The sequence below is a fragment of the Silene latifolia genome, chromosome Y, assembly GCF_048544455.1.
Source record: "Silene latifolia isolate original U9 population chromosome Y, ASM4854445v1, whole genome shotgun sequence".
Taxonomy (NCBI): Eukaryota; Viridiplantae; Streptophyta; class Magnoliopsida; order Caryophyllales; family Caryophyllaceae; genus Silene; species Silene latifolia.
The window spans coordinates 421,125,966-421,144,159 of record NC_133538.1 but is presented as its reverse complement, the minus strand read 5'-3'; the positions used below and the strand labels follow the sequence as shown (position 1 = coordinate 421,144,159).

Here is an 18,194-nt window from a genome sequence, read left to right as displayed (position 1 = left end):
TGATGAGTGTGATGTACCAGATATGGCAACAAAGAAACAAGAGTAGAACTGAGAAAGTGCTGATCCGTCCAGAAGTAGTGGCAGGGTTAATCATGGAAGAAATGAAATCAAGAGTTCGAACCCGAGATAGAACACTCCTTACTCTCGAAGATAGAGATTGGCTAAAGAGATTAAAACTTATGGTTTAAATCCTTTGTATAATCATTTTTAGCAACACTTATGTAACTCATTATAATTATTAATATATTATTCTCACATTTCACCAAAAAAAAAAAAAACCAAAATAAAAAACAACCCTTAACTAAAAAAAAAAAAAAAAAACGAAAAAAAAAACAGAAAAACAAAAAAACAAAAACCAAAAAAAATAACAAAAACACAAAAATTAAAAAAACCAGATCTGGGAACCATTCACATGAACCAAATAACAAAAATCAAAATAAAAAGTTAGAAACTAAAAACAAAAAGGAACCACAATAACAAAAAAAAAAATGCAATGACACACATGCCAACAACCACGACAAAATTAAAAAAAAAAAAACAATAACAAACAGAGCAGCAACCACCACCACCACCAAGACGCCCCACGACGCCAACAACCACGACAACAACTAATAACAAACATATCTGAAAAAAAAAAAAATATAAAAGAGGTGGTGGCAGTCGCTGCAAGGAGGAGAGGAGTAAGGAGAATGTCGTGGAGGAGGGAGAACGATGGTGGGGGCAGCGGTTGGAGAGGAGAGATGATGACGGTGATGGTGACGGCTCGGATGTGGCCGTTGGAGAGGAAGGACGGTAGGTGCGGTGATGAGGGAGTGGTGGTGGTGCGTAGTAGTGGGTTGTGCGGTGATGAGGGAGTGGTGGTGGTGCGTGGCAGTGGTGGCGGTGACGTTTGTGCGGTGATGAGGGAGTGGTTGTTGAAGCTGGGTGGTTTTGTGGTGGGATAATGAGAGGAGAGGGTTTTTTTTTTGGTTTTTTTTTGGTTGGTAATTTTAGAGAGAAATGAGATATAGAGAGAGAGAGAGTAGGTGGGTGGGATAATGAGAGGAGGTTAGGATAGGCTGAATGTTTAAGGGAGTTTGGGTGATTAAGGAAGATAATTAGCTGAGATGAAATTGTAGCCTTTCATTTAGATACAATCTCATCCATCCATCTCTTCCATCCAAAGACCCTTATAAGGACTTAGGGACTCATATGATATGAGGGCCTTACTAGAACCCTCCCCCCTCTCTCTCTCTCTCTCTCTCTCTCTCTATATATATATATATATATATATATATATATATATATATATATATATATATATATATATATATATATATATATAGTCAAGATCCGGTGAGAACGAACATTCGGTGAGAACAAGTGACTCGGTGAGAACACTCAATGGTGTACGATTAAAAGCAAACAAATGGGCTTTATGACTCCATAAATCAAAATCACTCAACTCACATTCATTCGACTCACCCAACTTCTACTACCGGTGCTTCACCTCAACCACCGACCACCACCTAAGCACCACCCAGGTCGGCACCACGCCGGCACGACCAATAGCAGTACAACTTGTCGGTTGTTTGTTTTAACTCTTATGAAGCGTAAGATCGAGTAAGGCGGTTTCTGTAGTGGCTGTGATGGCGGCAGATAGAGGGTTTGTGGATATGAGAATTAGCAGAAACCGCCGGTCATACATAAATTGGAAAATTTGTGGAATTAGGTTTTGATTTTGGGGAAGATCGAGAAAGGATAATAGGAGAGGCGACTACTTAGCGCGGTAGCGAGCAGAGGTGTGATTAGCGCCGACGAGGGAAGGACAGTAGGAAAGGCGGTGCTCGTCCGACAGCGGGTCTTCTGGTCTGACGGCGGCCTCTGCTGCCAATATTTGTCACCAGTGATGGCACTTGAGGTTGGTGGTAATGGTCGAGTTCATTGGCGGTGTCGCATTTGTTGTCACTGAGCATTTGAAGTGGGGATGGTGAAATTGCCATTGATGGGGAGCTTGGTGAGATAAGATGTGGTGGCTCGATTTGGTTCGGCAGCAAAGACCACCATGTCCTCCTCCTTTGCCCCCGACGCACACCACGCATATAACCTTTTATTTGTATATATTTGTAGTGGTAGAAGTAGTTGAAATTTCTTATTATTTCAACAATCTGGGATGAATAGCTCATTGATTATGGAAATGTGTGAGTGTGTTTTGAGTATTTAATCAAATTTATAAATATTAATTCTCCCATTTCGGAATTTTTTGGTTGTTTATCATGCCATTTTCATTTATTGTTTTTTATATTATCGATTTCGCTAGTGTTTAAATGACGAGTGTTTAGTTTGGAATTGTTGAATGACGATTCATAAGACGATTTAGGTAAAACACTTATAATCCGTCCGCAACATTTTGTTTAGTAATGGTTATAATTTATATATATATATGTAATGTTAGAAGTAGCAACATCAATTGTTAGAAGTAGTAAGGCCAATTCTTAGAATTGTCGAGGTAAAAAGTGTACCTACTACTTAGGATAGGGAAAAGTATACCTACATCTTTAAAAAATGTACCTACAATAGTGAAAAGTGTATCTGAGATAAGGTAAAAAAAAATGTATCTACATTATTAAAAAGTGTATATAGAAAAGTGTATTTATGATAGTCAAAAGTGTATCTAAGATTTGGTAAAAAAAAAAAAGTGTATCTACATTATTAAAAAGTGTATATAGAATTTTGGTAAAAAAAAAAATGTATGTACGATAGTCAAAAGTGTATCTAAGATTTGGTAAAAAAAAATGTATCTATATTATTAAAAGGTGTATATAGAATTATGGTAAAAAGTGTACCTATGATAGTCAAAAGTGTATCTGAGATTTGATAAAAAAAAAAAAAAAGTGTACCTTGTATATGTATATTCTCATGAATATATTGCGTTCTCACCGAGTGATCGTTATATATATATATATATATATATATATATATATATATATATATATATATATAGGATCACATGAGTCCTACCTAATTATTTGAGTCAATGAGTCCATCTACAATATCACACATGAGTCATAACAATTCTGGTTTATATCAAGCTATTAGTAAGGTTATTTTCGTCATTTCCTAAACTTGTTATATAAACCCTATTATCAGCTCAAACCTCACCATTTGAATTCATTTACTTTCTCTCTCTTCCCTCTCTCTTCCGCAATCACGCTTTTCATTCTTACGCCGTCAATTTTTCGCGCGTTGTCGTCTTCTTCGCTCTCGTTGTCATCTTCACCTGTGTTCATCATCATCCGTGATCGATTTCCAGCGATTTTCTTCATCATTCGTCTCAGTTGCTCATTCTCATTGACTTTTTCATCATTCGTCGTCTTCATCTCTTTTTTCCTCAATTTTAACATATTCAATGTCAGGTATTTCATCGTTTTTTGCTTCTTTTATTTTATGTTTTAATTTTTTCATTCGGTTTTCCTGTTTTATTGCATGATTTTTTATTGTTATTGTATCTTCGACTGAATTCGTTGTGTAATTACTGGTTTTTTGTTATAATTGATGTTATAATTCATCAACATCAATCACGGATTCATCAATTCATGCTATTTTATGCATTAAAATCATGTACTGATTACCTACTTTCTTCAACATGTAGTTTTTGCTATTTGATGTGTTAAAATTTATTCTCTGTTTTCTTCATCTTCTAATTGACGTATAAAAATGATGTACTAATTGTCTGTTTTGTTTATCATCAAGTTTATTTCGCATTCACTGCTTGTGTTTACTTCATGTTTTGATCGTTATTTAACAGTTTCCTTTGTATCACTTTTTATTCAGTAGAGTATCATAATTAATTCTGAATAATATCACATTTTATAGTTTTTGTTTACCTGATTACTGCTCATTAGAATTAGTTTCCCTTTTACAATATGACATTGAGTCATTTACAAGTATCACAGGTCGCAGATACATGACTCGTAACTACTTTTTGTGCATTAGTATCACATGTTATGCTTCAGAATATCACATTGAGTCCTTTACAGTATCATAGGATGCAGTACATGACTGGTAATTACTCTCTGTTCATTAGTATCACATGTTATGCTTCAGAATATCACATTGAGTCCTTTACAAGATCATAGGTCGCATAGATACATGACTTGTAATCAGTTTTCTGTGCATTTGTATTACATGTTATGCTCCAGAATATCACATGTATTCCTTCAAAGTATCATAGGCTGCAATACGGTTGCGTATTTATTTTATATTCATCAGTGTCACATTTTATGTTACACAATACCACATGCATTCCTTCACAATATCATAGTTTTGTTATAATCTAGTTATATTTGTTATATTTGTATCACTGTTATGCTCCAGAATATCGCATGTATTCTTTCACAGTATCATAGGCTGCAATACGGTTGCGTATTTATTTTATATTCATCAGTATCACATTTTATGTTACACAATATCACATGCATTCCTTCACAATATCATAGTTTTGTTATAATCTAGTTATATTTGTTATATTTGTATCACATGTTATGCTCCAGAATATCACATGTATTCCTTCACAGTATCATAGGCTGCAATACGGTTGCGTATTTATTTTATATTCATCAGTATCACAATTTATGTTGCACAATATCACATGCATTCCTTCACAATATCATAGTTTTGTTATAATCTAGTTATATTTGTTATAATTTGTTTATTCAACTTCTCTTGCTGTAGAAAATACTTTTGTTGTCCATGTGGTACCTGTTCCTACTCCACAATGCATAGACGTTGATGAGGTGCATGCTGGGAATCATCTTTCTTTGATGGTGACCCCTGGAGGTTCTGAAGAGTGGGTCAGAAATATTGCAACTGAATTTACACCTACAATAGGACAAACTTTTGCTACGTTAGCCGAGGGTATACAGTTTTATGAGACTTATGCAATAGCATGTGGTTTTGAACCAAGGAAATCTTCAACGAAAAGGTTTCGTAGTAGTGGAGATATTAGGACAAAATTGATTGTGTGTCACCGGGAAGGATTTAGGGATTCTAAGCCGACAATATTACCCATTACTGGTGAGGAGGAGGAGCCAATGGTCAAGGCCTATAATCCGAAGAAGACTAAGGTTACTAGTATTGGTTGTAAAGCTAGGATTTTCTTTAAATTTGTTATTAAAGAAATTGACCAAGTTCAAGTGCCACTCTTTGTTGTTGATCAGTTTCATGCTGCCCATAACCACCGTCTTTCTCCACTCAAGTATAGAGAATTTCAGAAAAAATGTAGAAACCTTGCTTTGCAACATAAACAAACCATCGTTGATAATTGCAAGGTCAATATTGGCCCAACCTCTACTTTCAGGTCCGTCAAGGAATATGTTGACGGCTATGAAAATATTGGAGCTTCTTTGACTGACTTTAAGAATTTTGGAAGGGAAATCAAGTGTTTTATAGGTCTTAAGGATGGTCAAATGTTTGTAGACCAGTTGGAAACCCTTCATGAAACTCAGGAAGGTTTTTATTATGCCTATGATATTAATCAGAATAAGTGTTTGTTTCGTGTATTTTGGGCTGATGCAGCAACACGTCATAATTACGCTCTATACGGTGAGGCGGTGACTTTTGACCCAACCTATTCAACTAATAAGTACGACATGATCTTTGCTCCCTTTACTGGTGTTGATCATCACAAGAAGTCCGTCACTTTTGGCGCTTCGCTTATGTCTAGGGAGAATGACCAGAATTTTAAATGGATTTTCACAAAATTCTTAGATTGTATGGGTGGGAGGAAACCCCATTGCTTTTTTACCGATCAATGTCCTGCTATGAAAAATGCAGTCCCTGCTACTTTTACGACTGCTGCCCACCGCTATTGCATGTGGCATATTGTGAAGAAATTACCTGAAAAGGTAGGCACGACAGTGACCAAAGAGACTGACTTCGTCACTCGTCTGAATTCTGTTGTTTGGGATTCAGACTTAGAGCCTCCTGACTTCGAAGAGAGGTGGTGTTCGTTGATCAGTGAGTTTCAATTGGAAGATAATGCATGGTTGCAATATCTGTTTTCCAAGCGGCAACGTTGGATTCCGGCGTATTATCGTGATATTCCTCTTGGTTGTCTTTTACGAACAACGCAACGCTCTGAGAGCGAAAACAGCTTCTTTAAGCGGTTTGAGAATCCTTGATAGGCTTATCGCGTACCTATGCAAAGATAAATTCACTAAACACAAATAAATGTAGTAATAGGGGTCGAACACAAGGAAACGGGAATTACGTCGTGAATTGCTATGGGTAGATTTTTATCAAGGTCGACTTCGATTTGGTTTGGTTTCGTTGATTTATGATTAATAAGAATTATGATGTAAAATATATAATAAAAGAGAGTCTAAGGGGTTCGGGTCACACATGCAAAGGTAAATATATGATCATGATAAACTCGGTACTAATAACATTGTCAATTGCTTAGGCTTAGAGACACCCACCTTACGATATTAGTGTCAACCATAGACCGGGTCCTAGAGAAACTCTCGTCCATGACTAAGTTGTCCTACTATACATGCTTAGTCTAATTCAATTCCGTGCCTCTCGACTTATAGAACGAATAAACAAACTTAATCAATTGAATAGGGCCCTAAACAAAGATTAAACATTGTGGCACAAGCATGTGATAGAAGCAATATGATCAATATTATTATTAATCTATTTTATCATGTTATATACTTGATTTATGCATGGCTCCCCTAGCCCTTAGACTAGGAAATTTAGCTACTCATACTAAAATGTAAATTGCAAACTAAATTAAGAGAAGTGGTGAACATAACTGTATGATTTATATAAACTAATTGCTTTAACATGTGGAAGAATTAAACTAAAGTAATCTAAACAAATTATTTAATTATAAACTATGTATAAACTGAAATAGAAATGTAGATATATAAACTATAAGTAGAAATACCTTAAAAGTAGAGAACTTGTATGGAAGAACAATGTATAACCAAAAGCTTGAAATAACTTAGAATCAAATGTTTGAAGAACTACAAGATTAACTAATTTGTAAACTAATATGAAAAATATTGAGAGAAATATAATGCTTAAGGCTATTGTAAACTAAACTTGGACGTGAAAATTGGATGGCTAAAGCTTTGGAACACCTCTCCTATTTATAGGAGAGGAGAGCATAACGTAAAAGCCAAGAGGCATGCAACCCCGATCGGGGCCACCCCACCCCGATCGGGGTCGTGTGTTTCCAGCTCCTTTGCCTTAATTCTCCTCTTAATTGCTTGGAGAATCCTATGTTGGTGATTAATTGTGCGATTAATCACCCGGTTAAGACCTTAATTCTTGGCATCCTAGGTAGCTTGGAATCCTATCTTTTCCACCTTGACTTGGACCTGAAGTTGGGCTTGACTTTGGTTTGTTGACAACAATTGTATTGCACACATTAGTCCATCAACTTCTTCATGAAAAACTCATGCAAACACTCCATGATAGCCCAATATTTGGTCTTGCTTAGCCATTGCACTCTAGTAGCTCATCTTGTAGTATTTTAGCTCCAAAAAGCTTAAGTATCCTACAAAACATGTGGAGACAAACAAATGCACTAGAATAACAAATATTAGCTCAAAACACTATGATAAGTGCTAAATGACAAATAAAATGGAGCTAATATAGGGGATGAAAGTATATAAAATATGCACTTATCAATCCTCATGGCACACTTGTTGAGTTTTGGATGCGCTTTCAAAGTGCTATGGATCAGCAACGGTACACCCAAAAATCTCTTGACAGAGATAGTGATCACTCCCTACCTCAAACCAAAACCCTTCTTAGCCTTGAGGTTCATGCATCGACTGTTTATACGCACGCTATCTTTTATGAATTCCAACAGCAGTGCGTTGATTCTCTAAACTCATGTAGTGCTGGTGATTCTTCAAAGGAGGGCAGTACAAGGTTCCTAGAAGTTGAAGATTCTATCTTCAATAAGACTTACACTGTCGCATTTAATCCTTCAACGTTTGATGCAACATGTTCATGCAAGCTGTTTGAGAGGAAGGGATACATATGTAAACACATCATCTGGATTTTATCAGGTATAGGGATCAAAAAGATACCTGATAAGTATCTTCTCAGTAGGTGGACAAAGAACACTAAAAAAATGCCCTTGTATGATGTTCACGGTCAATTGTTGGATGATTTCACTTCGTCGGATGTCACTAAGCTTCAGATTTCGACTGTCTGGTCTGAATTCTACTCAACATTAACACTGCTCAAATCTCTGCCTGAAAATCACATAAATGAACTGACTTCATTACTGAAGACATTTAGACAAAATTTCAAGTCTGGTGCTGAAAAATTGACTAAACACCAAGAGTTGGAGATGCTCCTTGGGGTTAAGTCTTCATCTGAGGTCCGTATACTACCTCCTGTTCAATCAAAAAACAAGGGTACTGGCAAGAGGTTGATGTCCAAGAAAGATCAGTCCGTTGCAAAGGCACAAAAGCCGAAAAGATTTTGCAATAATTGTAAACAAATGGCACATCATGATAAGCGGAATTGCCCTAATCCAGCTGTTGATACATTACAACACTCGTTTGATTATGAATCCGATGCAAGTAATTTGTCTTACAACTTTTATTATTTCACTTTACGTGTGCTATACCACAGTTGCTGAAGTGTGACCCTGATAAACAATATCACAGTCCATGCTAAAAAATATCACATTCCATGGTAAATAATATCAGTACCTTGTTATCACTATCAGAATATATATACTTGATTGTAGACAATATCATCCCAATATTAAAAAATATCACTTATTTAAAAGGTGTCTACTTTGAAATAATATCACAATCATTTAAAAACAATATCACTTGTCACTGGCAACATTTATCAATTTTAAATCCCTATCTATTTTCAGAATCAACCAAACAATATCAACACGTGTATTAAAAAATATCACACTATGTACCCCAACAATATCAAACAAAAAAAGGATTTTTATATCCCTAGCCACTATTGTTGTTCCTGAGGATTAATATCACAACAACTAAAACATAATATCATACAACCCTTGAAACAATATCACAGTTTTCCAGAAGTTGATCAAAAAGAAGTTATATTTTGTCAAACTTATTACTGACGTTATGTCACTGTTTTTGTCTGTTTGTTTTGCAGATTTCTTCACTTGTTGATAGTGATTAAGGGCTTATGCATGCTGAGGAAGTTTATTTTACATCATCAACTTTTCACAATCGACTTTTTATTGCTTACACTATTCAATTTCTTTCTCATATGTCATTCCAAATGGCATCATTTTTGTATTCTCTCCAATTTTTCCCTTGTATGTCATTCCAAATGGCATCAATTTTGTATTCTCTCCATTTTGGGTATCAATGTTATAAAAACCGCATAATTACTAATGTTGTTTTGTTGCCATTATTAAATACTATCCCACCTCATTTGAAGGTATATCACACTTGATTCAAAAAAATATCATCATAATAGTTAAACAATATCACAACATTACACTTGCTTGTATACGTATTTTATTATATTGTATTATACTGTAAAATACTACTAAGGAATATCACATTTCAAGTGAAACAATATCACCAGTATTCATAAATATTACCACTACAATTGGATGTTTTTAGGAAACAATATTACAAAAATATGATTAAAATATCACAATACATACTAGACAATATCAACCAGTGAGTGCAATAATATCACAATTTTGTCTGCTGAATAATATCACAACTTATCCAACTAAAAAGGAATTTTAAATCCCTACCCCCTGATTTATTTTAGAGAATAAATACAACAATATCAACATGTTTACGGAACAATATCACACTGTGTACCAAAACAATATCAAAGAAAAAAGATTTAAACAATATCAACCTAGTCTGCTGTTATTATTTCTGAGAACTAATATCACAACAACTTAAGCAAAGTATCAAACAACTCCTGTAACACTATCACAGTTTACTAAGAGTTGATCAAAAAAAAGTTATATTGCTACCACTGTCCCTAAAACAATATTACACAACTCCTGAAACTATATCACATGTCTGTCCTACCAGCATTACAATGTGTAACAGTATCAACCATTGTACTTAATAATATCACAATGTGTACAACAAAAGTTATCCAACTAAAAAGGAATTTTAAATCCCTATCCGTTGATTTATCTTAGAGAATAAATACAACAATATCATTATGTTCACGGAACAATATCACACTGGGTACCAAAACAATATCAACGAAAAAAGATTTTAACAACCTTGTCTGCTGTTATTATTACTGAGAACGAATATCACAACAACTTAAGCAAAGTATCACCCAACTCCTGAAACAATATCACAGTTTACTAAGAGTTGATAAAAAAAAAGTTATATTTCCTACCATTCTACCTAAAACAATATCACATGTCTGTCCTACCAGCATTACATTCCTAGTCCTACTTTTGTCCTCTTCCTCTACCTCTCCCTCTACCTCTATTATTAGGATTTGCAGTCTTCTTCAGTCGTTTGTACTGGATTGTGGGTTTTTCTGCATCATCTTCACCATCTTGTTCGGATTTAGGTAGTCTGTAAAAACAGAAATGGCATGTTATGGTTCTATGTGAAATTTTTACCTTTGTGTCTGTTGCAATTAAAAGCAGAAACGTAATGCTATGATTCTATATCGAAATGTAAAAGTCGGGTTTTTGGTTTTACCTTCTGATTGGAGATTTGCGAAGAATGGGTATTTCTGTGTTAATTGTTGGCATTCTAGTAGTATCCTCCTTGGCTTTTGTTTGAACATTTGGCTTCTCTTTTGGCGGACCTTCTGCCTTTGTTATTTCTTGTTCCACTGTATTGTCCTTCTCAACAACATTATCCTTGGCTTTTATCTTATTGCCCTTGTCTTTTGCATCTTCGTTATTCTTCCTCTTTTCCTTCAATCTATTTAAAAGCTCTCCCTTTCCCGCTGTAAATTCTTTAACTTTCCCAATCAGCACTGTCCTCATGTCATTTATGTCAGCTAAAAGTAATGCCGCTGCTATTTCTACCCAGTAGTAGCGTCTATGCACTTTCGACTGCAACTCAGCTTCAAACAACTGCCCCTCATACCGAATCATGTGCATCATTAAGAAGTTTCCCGATTCAGTATTATTTGCTTCCTTCTTTTGCCAATTGAAACTCGTGTTGACAACATCAAAATCTATTATGTTATGCGCTCTATCAACATTTTTCCCTGCTAGAAAATCACTCATGTGATAGGCCTACAATAATTAGTTATACTATTAGTCATTATTTTGTCAAACAATCATATCCATTTACTGTATACACTCAACCTATCCTAGCCTCAATATCAGACAATCATATGACATGTCACTAGCAAGAATATCAATAAACCATTGAATCTGCAGCCTTGTATATTTCAGTCTGCTCCCAGTTGTCGTACTCTGTATTGTCTAACACTTCAATCGTCTCGGTTTTGAAATTTACACAAACACAGAAGTAGTGTTCTTGCAACACCATCGGAATAAAAACCAAATCTGCTTCCATGTTACATGGAAATGTGTTACTTCTTATGAATTTGTCCCATTCTTCGAATATCTTTTCCCTGTTCGCTTCTTCGCCTTCAGTAACTTCTACTATTGATTCCTGTAGTGTATATATATGTATATATATAAGTTAACAAATCCTTTACATTTAAGAGTTACTACATTTTAATCAAAACGTGAATATGTATAAACAATATCACTTTTACGTGTGCTATATCACAGTTCCTGAAGTGTGACCCTGATAAACAATATCACAATCCATGCTAAAAAAATATCACAGTCCATGGTAAATAATATCAGTACGGATGTGAACCAATATCAGAACATTATACTTGATTGTAGACAATATCATCCCAATACTAAAAAATATCACTTATTTAAAAGGTGTCTACTTTGAAACAATATCACAATCATTTAAAAACAATATCACTTGTCACTGGCAACATTTTTCAATTTTAAATCCCTATCTAATTTCAGAATCAATTAAACAATATCAATTTGTGTATGCAATAATATCACACTATGTACCCCAACAATATCACATTTTAAATAAGTGATATTTTTAATCAAAGCGTGAATATGTATAATTCAAAACAGAATGTCAGCTTACCATGTGTCGAATTCCAAAAAACAATAAACTTGTTTCACAGGGTTCTGTGTGCTCAATGTGATTCAGAATTAGTGACCAACATTCAATCACATTGTTGTTGACATGTACACTTGGAAGCAACGACAATATATCCTGTCTTGCAAGGTATTGATCATCACTGAACTTGGCAACAACCTCACTACTCAAAACATTAACACCAATGTTCAAAAATTGTCACATTAACTGTGACAGTGATAACCAATATCAAAATTAAACAATATCACATATTTAAAAGGTGATCCTGATAAACAATATCACAGTCCATGCTAAAAAATATCACAGTCCAGGCTAAATAATATTAGTACCCTTCTGAACCACTATCAGAACATCATACTTGATTGTAGACAATATCATCCCAATACTAAAATATATCACTTATTTAAAAGGTGTCTAATTTTAAACAATATCACAATCATTTAAAAAAAATATCACATGTCACTGGCAACATTTATAAATTTAAAAGCCCTACTTATTTTTCAGAATCAATTTAACAATATCATACTGTGTATGTAACAATATCACACTATGTACCATAACAATATCAAAATTAAGTGAACAAAAATCAGAACAATATATTTCTTTATGTGACACTTGATTATATACAATATCATGCTTTTATACCAGTTTCTACTCTAAAACAATATCAAACCCATTAACGTACAATATCACATGACACTAGCAACAATAACACCTTTTGTAATTCTTTTGTCAAACTTTAGATATCATTGCAAATATTATCAGACCATTAATAAAAAAAGTTGCAGAAAAATATATGTTTTAAAGAACCATACTCTAATGGGAGAATGTGGTCGTCCAATAGGCAGTAGTCAATCACTTCTTTCCTCGTAGTCAACATGTTTGCACATAGCGACTTGTTTACCTTCATAAATCTTGAGACGAACTCCAATTTAGGATCAGCCACACCACAGTTCAACGTGCATCCAAGGCCATCGGATTTCCCCCTTTTACCGCTACCAACGACACTGGCAGAACCATCTTCTACAGTAGCTAGAAACATTTTATATTACAGTATTTAATATATATTTTGTATTTATAATAATAATAAAAAAAATAGGACTGTACAATGTAGAAGTAAGTGTTTTAAAATATAACCTTTTATTTTTGATAGCGGGGTCTAAACTTTGTTTTTCCCACCTTTTTCTTTCTTGCTTTGTTTTTTTCCTCTTTGTCTTTTTGCCAGCAATTTAAGTAACAGTATACCTTTTGTGGCATTAAAGGTCGTAACTCTCTTCCAGACCTGACTCCTATCTTTATTCAAATCACTCAATACGAGCGTTGCTGCCATCTCTCCCCTGTATAACTGTCTCATATTTGCATCGCTTAGTTCACAATCAAAAGGCTCACCAACAAAGAACATCATGTGAAACATCATGAATAGGCCACAGTCCAGGTTCAACTCTTTCGATTGCCAATGAAACTTCACATTATTCATTTTGTAGTCCTTCACCTTTACCCCACTTTCAGTACCTTTCGTGTTGAGGTATTCACCATAAAGAGTCCCCTGTATATGATTAATGTAAACAACTTTTCAATTTCAAGCTTATCGAACAAAACCATTATACCATTAGTTCTTTGTTTTCAATATTGTACTTACAGCCATATGAGCCATGTGTACGTGCTCCTCGTCTTGGAATTCATCATACTCTCTGTTGTCCAAATAGAACATTTTCTGCCTCTTCAAATCAACACAGATACAGACGTAGTGCTCTTCATAGACCAAAGGTATGAACACCTTTAGATGAAACAATAATATTAGGAAACAATTTTTCAAAAATCTGAATAAAAATATCACAGTACATACTAGACAATATCATTATTAATAATATGTTCTGTCCCTTTGAAGTTTTTTTGTATGTTGTAAAATAATATCAACCAGTGTACCCAATAATATCAGAGTTTGTACCAAAACAATATCAAAGTTAAAAGACTTTTAAATCCCTATCCACTGTTGTTATTTTTTAGAAGCTATAAAACAATGTCAACCATTGTACATAATAATATCACACTGTCAAATATTAGAAAAAAAAAAAGTGATTCATTTTCATTTTTTGGGAGACAATATCACAATTAAGAAGTAACATTATCACACAATATTATGCACAATATCACAGTTGAATTTAAGAATTATTTTTAAGAACAATATCAACAGTAACTGCTAACAATATCATACATTATACATAACAATATCACTGATAAAAGTAGAAATGTTTCACCATATCTGAATTCAAATTCAGTGGCTCCTTAAAAAGAGCTGACCACATGTCCCATGTGTCATATACTGTTTGCTTAAGTTTTGCCAATTCATTAATATTATCTTCATCGATTTTTAAGATTTTTTCTATATCACCCTGTTGTTCATAAGGGCATCTTATTAGTCTCCATAAAACATATTCTACAATACCTAATTTAAAAGATGATAAATGTGTGTGTGTTTCCATACCGAGTGGGCAATGCCATAGAAAATTCTTGTCAATTTGTCGTTTCCCTTTTGAGCAATTTGGAACTCATTGAGCAATATTGCCCATGCTTCAATTACCACACGCTTCTATCTTCGTGTTAGGCAACAAAGACTCAATATCTTCCCTTTGTATACAATGGTAAGTTCCAAAGTTCTGAGACAATTTCTCTATTCCATGTTGCAAAAATATTAGCATATTAGTTATTTTTTAAAAGTACTAATATGGTGCAAATTAAGTCATGTCTTACATTTAAAAAATTGTTTAAAGAGTGACTTACAACTTGCTGAATGTATGGTCCATAAGGAAGCAATAATCCATGACGTCCTTCCGATTCTTCAAGACAGGTTTAAATAAATTGTCGCTTCGAACATTGATTCGATACAAGGATATCATCTTTTTGGCAAATCACATTGAAAAGTACACCCCAAATTGTGAGGTACCATATCAATTTACAAGCGGTACTCAATGTCGAGTGCATCAAATATTCACCGATATTTCCTTCCCCTCTTTGTATCTAAACCAAAGCATTTGTTACAATTTATTTTAATTTAGTCACCACATTACTATTGTCATTCATTTTATCAACCACAAGATCTGTTTCAACAGGCTCCTTATCAACCACAACATCTTTTTCAACTCCCTTCCCCCGAATTGAATCGATTAATGACCTCGTCCAATTGAGTCACCACATCGGGAACCTCATTGGCCTTCTCTTTCTCGGCCTCTTTTTCAACACCATGCTGATATGTTGTATCATGATTAACGTCTTCATTTGTTTTGTCTTCAACAGGCTGTGTTACTCCAAAATCAACATTTGGAAGAACCTCCTCCAATTGAGTCACCACATTTGTAACCTGATTGTCCTTCTCCTTCTCTGCTTTTTCCCCTGCAGCAATATCAACCTCCTTATTGATAACGTCATCTTCAACATCCTCGTTATTTTTGCCAGCCTCTCTATCAATGTCCTCCTGATTTGTTGAACCGTTATTACCCACCTTATTGTGTCCCTCTTGGACAGTCTTCATTATTCCCCAACCTTCATTTGTCTCCAAATTAATGTTTTCATTCAACTGAGTCAACACATTTGTCTCTTCATTTATGGTTTCATTATCTGTTTCAGTGCTGCCTCTAGGAGTTGTAATACGATTCATATCCGCACTAGCCCTTCCTCCTCCTAAAACTATATTTTCTACTATGTCATTCAAATTTGAATACATATCATAATCCTCATCATCTTTTTTTTCATCATCAACACTATTCAAGTTTGTAATATCAATAATTTCTTCACCTTCTTCCTCGTGATCACTGCTGATTTGAAGATCTTGATCTGTACATCCTCCATATTTTTTGTTCAATTCCCCGTACTGAATTTTTAACATGTCAGTCAATACATCAAACGAGGGCAGCCCTTCTTTTGCTTTCGCCCTTTCATAAGACCTTGCTATTAACCCATCCATAAAGGCATGATATCCAATATCTTTCATGAAAGGCAAAGTTTGTGTATTGGGAGTATCTTGTTCTTGACTCTCTGATGTATCACAATTATCAGTGTTTTCTTCAGCAACTTCTTTTTCAGTTTCAACATCTTTAGTACAGTCTTTTGTGGCACCAGGTTGGGTAGAGATAGTTCTTTCATCCATTGAATTGTTGGGTTTCGTCTTGATGAACTTCTTCATGTTATGTACAAATCTTGAAAAGAACAACTCGTTGTCCCTCTTTATACGCAGATAATTTTCATGAGCACTCTGCCAAATGACATAATAAAAATATTAAACAAGAGTATTAAATATTTAATCACAGCAATATCATAATTTACTGCAAAAATATCACCATTATTCTTTAATAATATCACAACATTACACTTGCTTGTAGACGTTACCTATTTGTGTGATATTGTTTTACAATATCACACTTCATGTGACACAATATCACTCTATTTGTTTACTGTGAATCAATATCAGAAGCATTACAATTGGTTGCTATTATGAATCAATATCACAAATAGCCACCATAAATATCACAGTTCGTAATGAACAATATCACCGTTTGATAAAATATCATTATCATTAACAAAATTTATTCTCCCTGGCAGTTTTTAAATAATGGTAAAACAATATCAACTTGGGTAAACAAAAGTATCACAATGTGTACAAAACAATATCAAAGTAAGAAGAAAAGGAATAGATGTAACTGTAAGGACAACAAAAAGACATTAGTACTTTCATCCATTGGTCTTGCTTTGATTTCTTTATCAGTTTCAACTCCTTTAGGCAACTTAATCATGATGTAGCCCTTTTTTGCTTCAGGTTCAGCTTCATCATCATCTTTCTCAGAGGTTTGTGTAAGTCTCATCTCCGGTTCTTCTGGAAAATTTATCATCTCTTGTTAGCCACTGAAATTTTATTTCTATCAAAGATTCAAAGAAACATACTGTAACAGCTTGAGTACTTAATGATAAATATACATAGGAATGTTGTATTTTCTCCTGACCTTGATGTGATAAACATATTGGGTACTCAATTTTCGATATTGGTGCATTCCCCAATATTGCTGTTTGCTTCTCATCTTCAACTCTTGATGTCAGAGTGAGATCATCCCAATGTTGAATTAGCGGTAGAGTGTATTTCATAGCCTTGCCCTTAAAATTGAACCTATGGAAGTAGGCTAGCATAATCACTAGTAGGCAACCGGTGATATTCGACTTCTTTTTTTCTTTCCATCCCTTAATACTAGCAGTCATCTCTTCAAAGACATAATCACACCAATCATAGTCTCTAATTTTAGTCACATCCGCAACAGACTTAACAAGTTTTAAATCTAGGGTTTTATTCGTATTGGACGCTAGGAAAATGGACATGCTATACAGAACAAACATTCTCTTAAACTCATCACCAGCCTCAGTACACGCCATCAATCTATCATGCACATCCTTCACATTAATTGGAGCAGAAGTACCTTTCACACCAAACTTCAGCCTCCAATCATTTTTCATTTTGGTGTCAATCAGAGTAGTGGTAGTCCCCCTTTTTGCGGTGGTTACTTTATCACCTGTCCTAGGTAGTAGAAACATGTCATGGACATCATGCTTTGACAGTAGAAAATCCAACTTTTTTATTCTAAACATATTGCTAGAACAGTCATATGCTTTCAAGACCCGATTCAGGATTCCATGTGGTAGTTGAGTTACCTTTAACTTTAACAAACCTCCAAATCCAATATCCCTTACAGCCTTCTGTTGTTCTTCATTTAAGTTCTTAACCAACTCAACCAACTTTTTTGGCCCGCACTTAGTCTGAAATTCTGTCCCCTTCTTTTTGTGTACCTTTTGCTGCTCAACTTCTTGAATTGCGACTTCTTTGTTGATGTTTTGTTCTACCAGCTCCATAGTAGTGTTTTCTTTGTTATTCTTTGTTTTCCTACGTTTATACTTCTTTAATGTTGTTTCTTCAACATTATGAATTGCTGCTATTGGCCTCTTTTCGCCAATGGTTATGTTAGGTTCATCTATAACTGCCAGTTCCATTTTCTTGCTAGT

At 34.5% G+C, this 18,194-nt stretch overlaps 2 protein-coding genes across 2 annotated transcripts; both read left to right on the top strand.

Annotated features, from left to right (window-relative positions):
* The first annotated feature begins 3,388 nt into the window (after positions 1–3,388).
* Positions 3,389–6,161, top strand: LOC141632445 (protein FAR1-RELATED SEQUENCE 5-like). Its single transcript, XM_074444989.1, has 3 exons — positions 3,389–3,395; positions 3,976–4,044; positions 4,714–6,161. Exons 1-3 carry the CDS (start codon positions 3,389–3,391, stop codon positions 6,159–6,161), a joined length of 1,524 nt encoding a protein of 507 aa, XP_074301090.1.
* Positions 6,162–7,726: 1,565 nt separating this feature from the next.
* LOC141632444 (protein FAR1-RELATED SEQUENCE 7-like) lies at positions 7,727–9,167 on the top strand. Its single transcript, XM_074444988.1, has 2 exons — positions 7,727–8,588; positions 9,151–9,167. Exons 1-2 carry the CDS (start codon positions 7,727–7,729, stop codon positions 9,165–9,167), a joined length of 879 nt encoding a protein of 292 aa, XP_074301089.1.
* Positions 9,168–18,194: the final 9,027 nt, after the last annotated feature.

Coding starts and splice junctions, on each gene's coding strand:
- LOC141632445 (XM_074444989.1), top strand. Junction 4,045..4,713: donor TAGGATGCAGTACATGACTG/GTAATTACTCTC, acceptor CTCTTGCTGTAG/AAAATACTTTTGTTGTCCAT.
- LOC141632444 (XM_074444988.1), top strand. CDS start 7,727: ATGGATCAGCAACGGTACACCCAAAAATCTCTTGACAGAGATAGTGAT.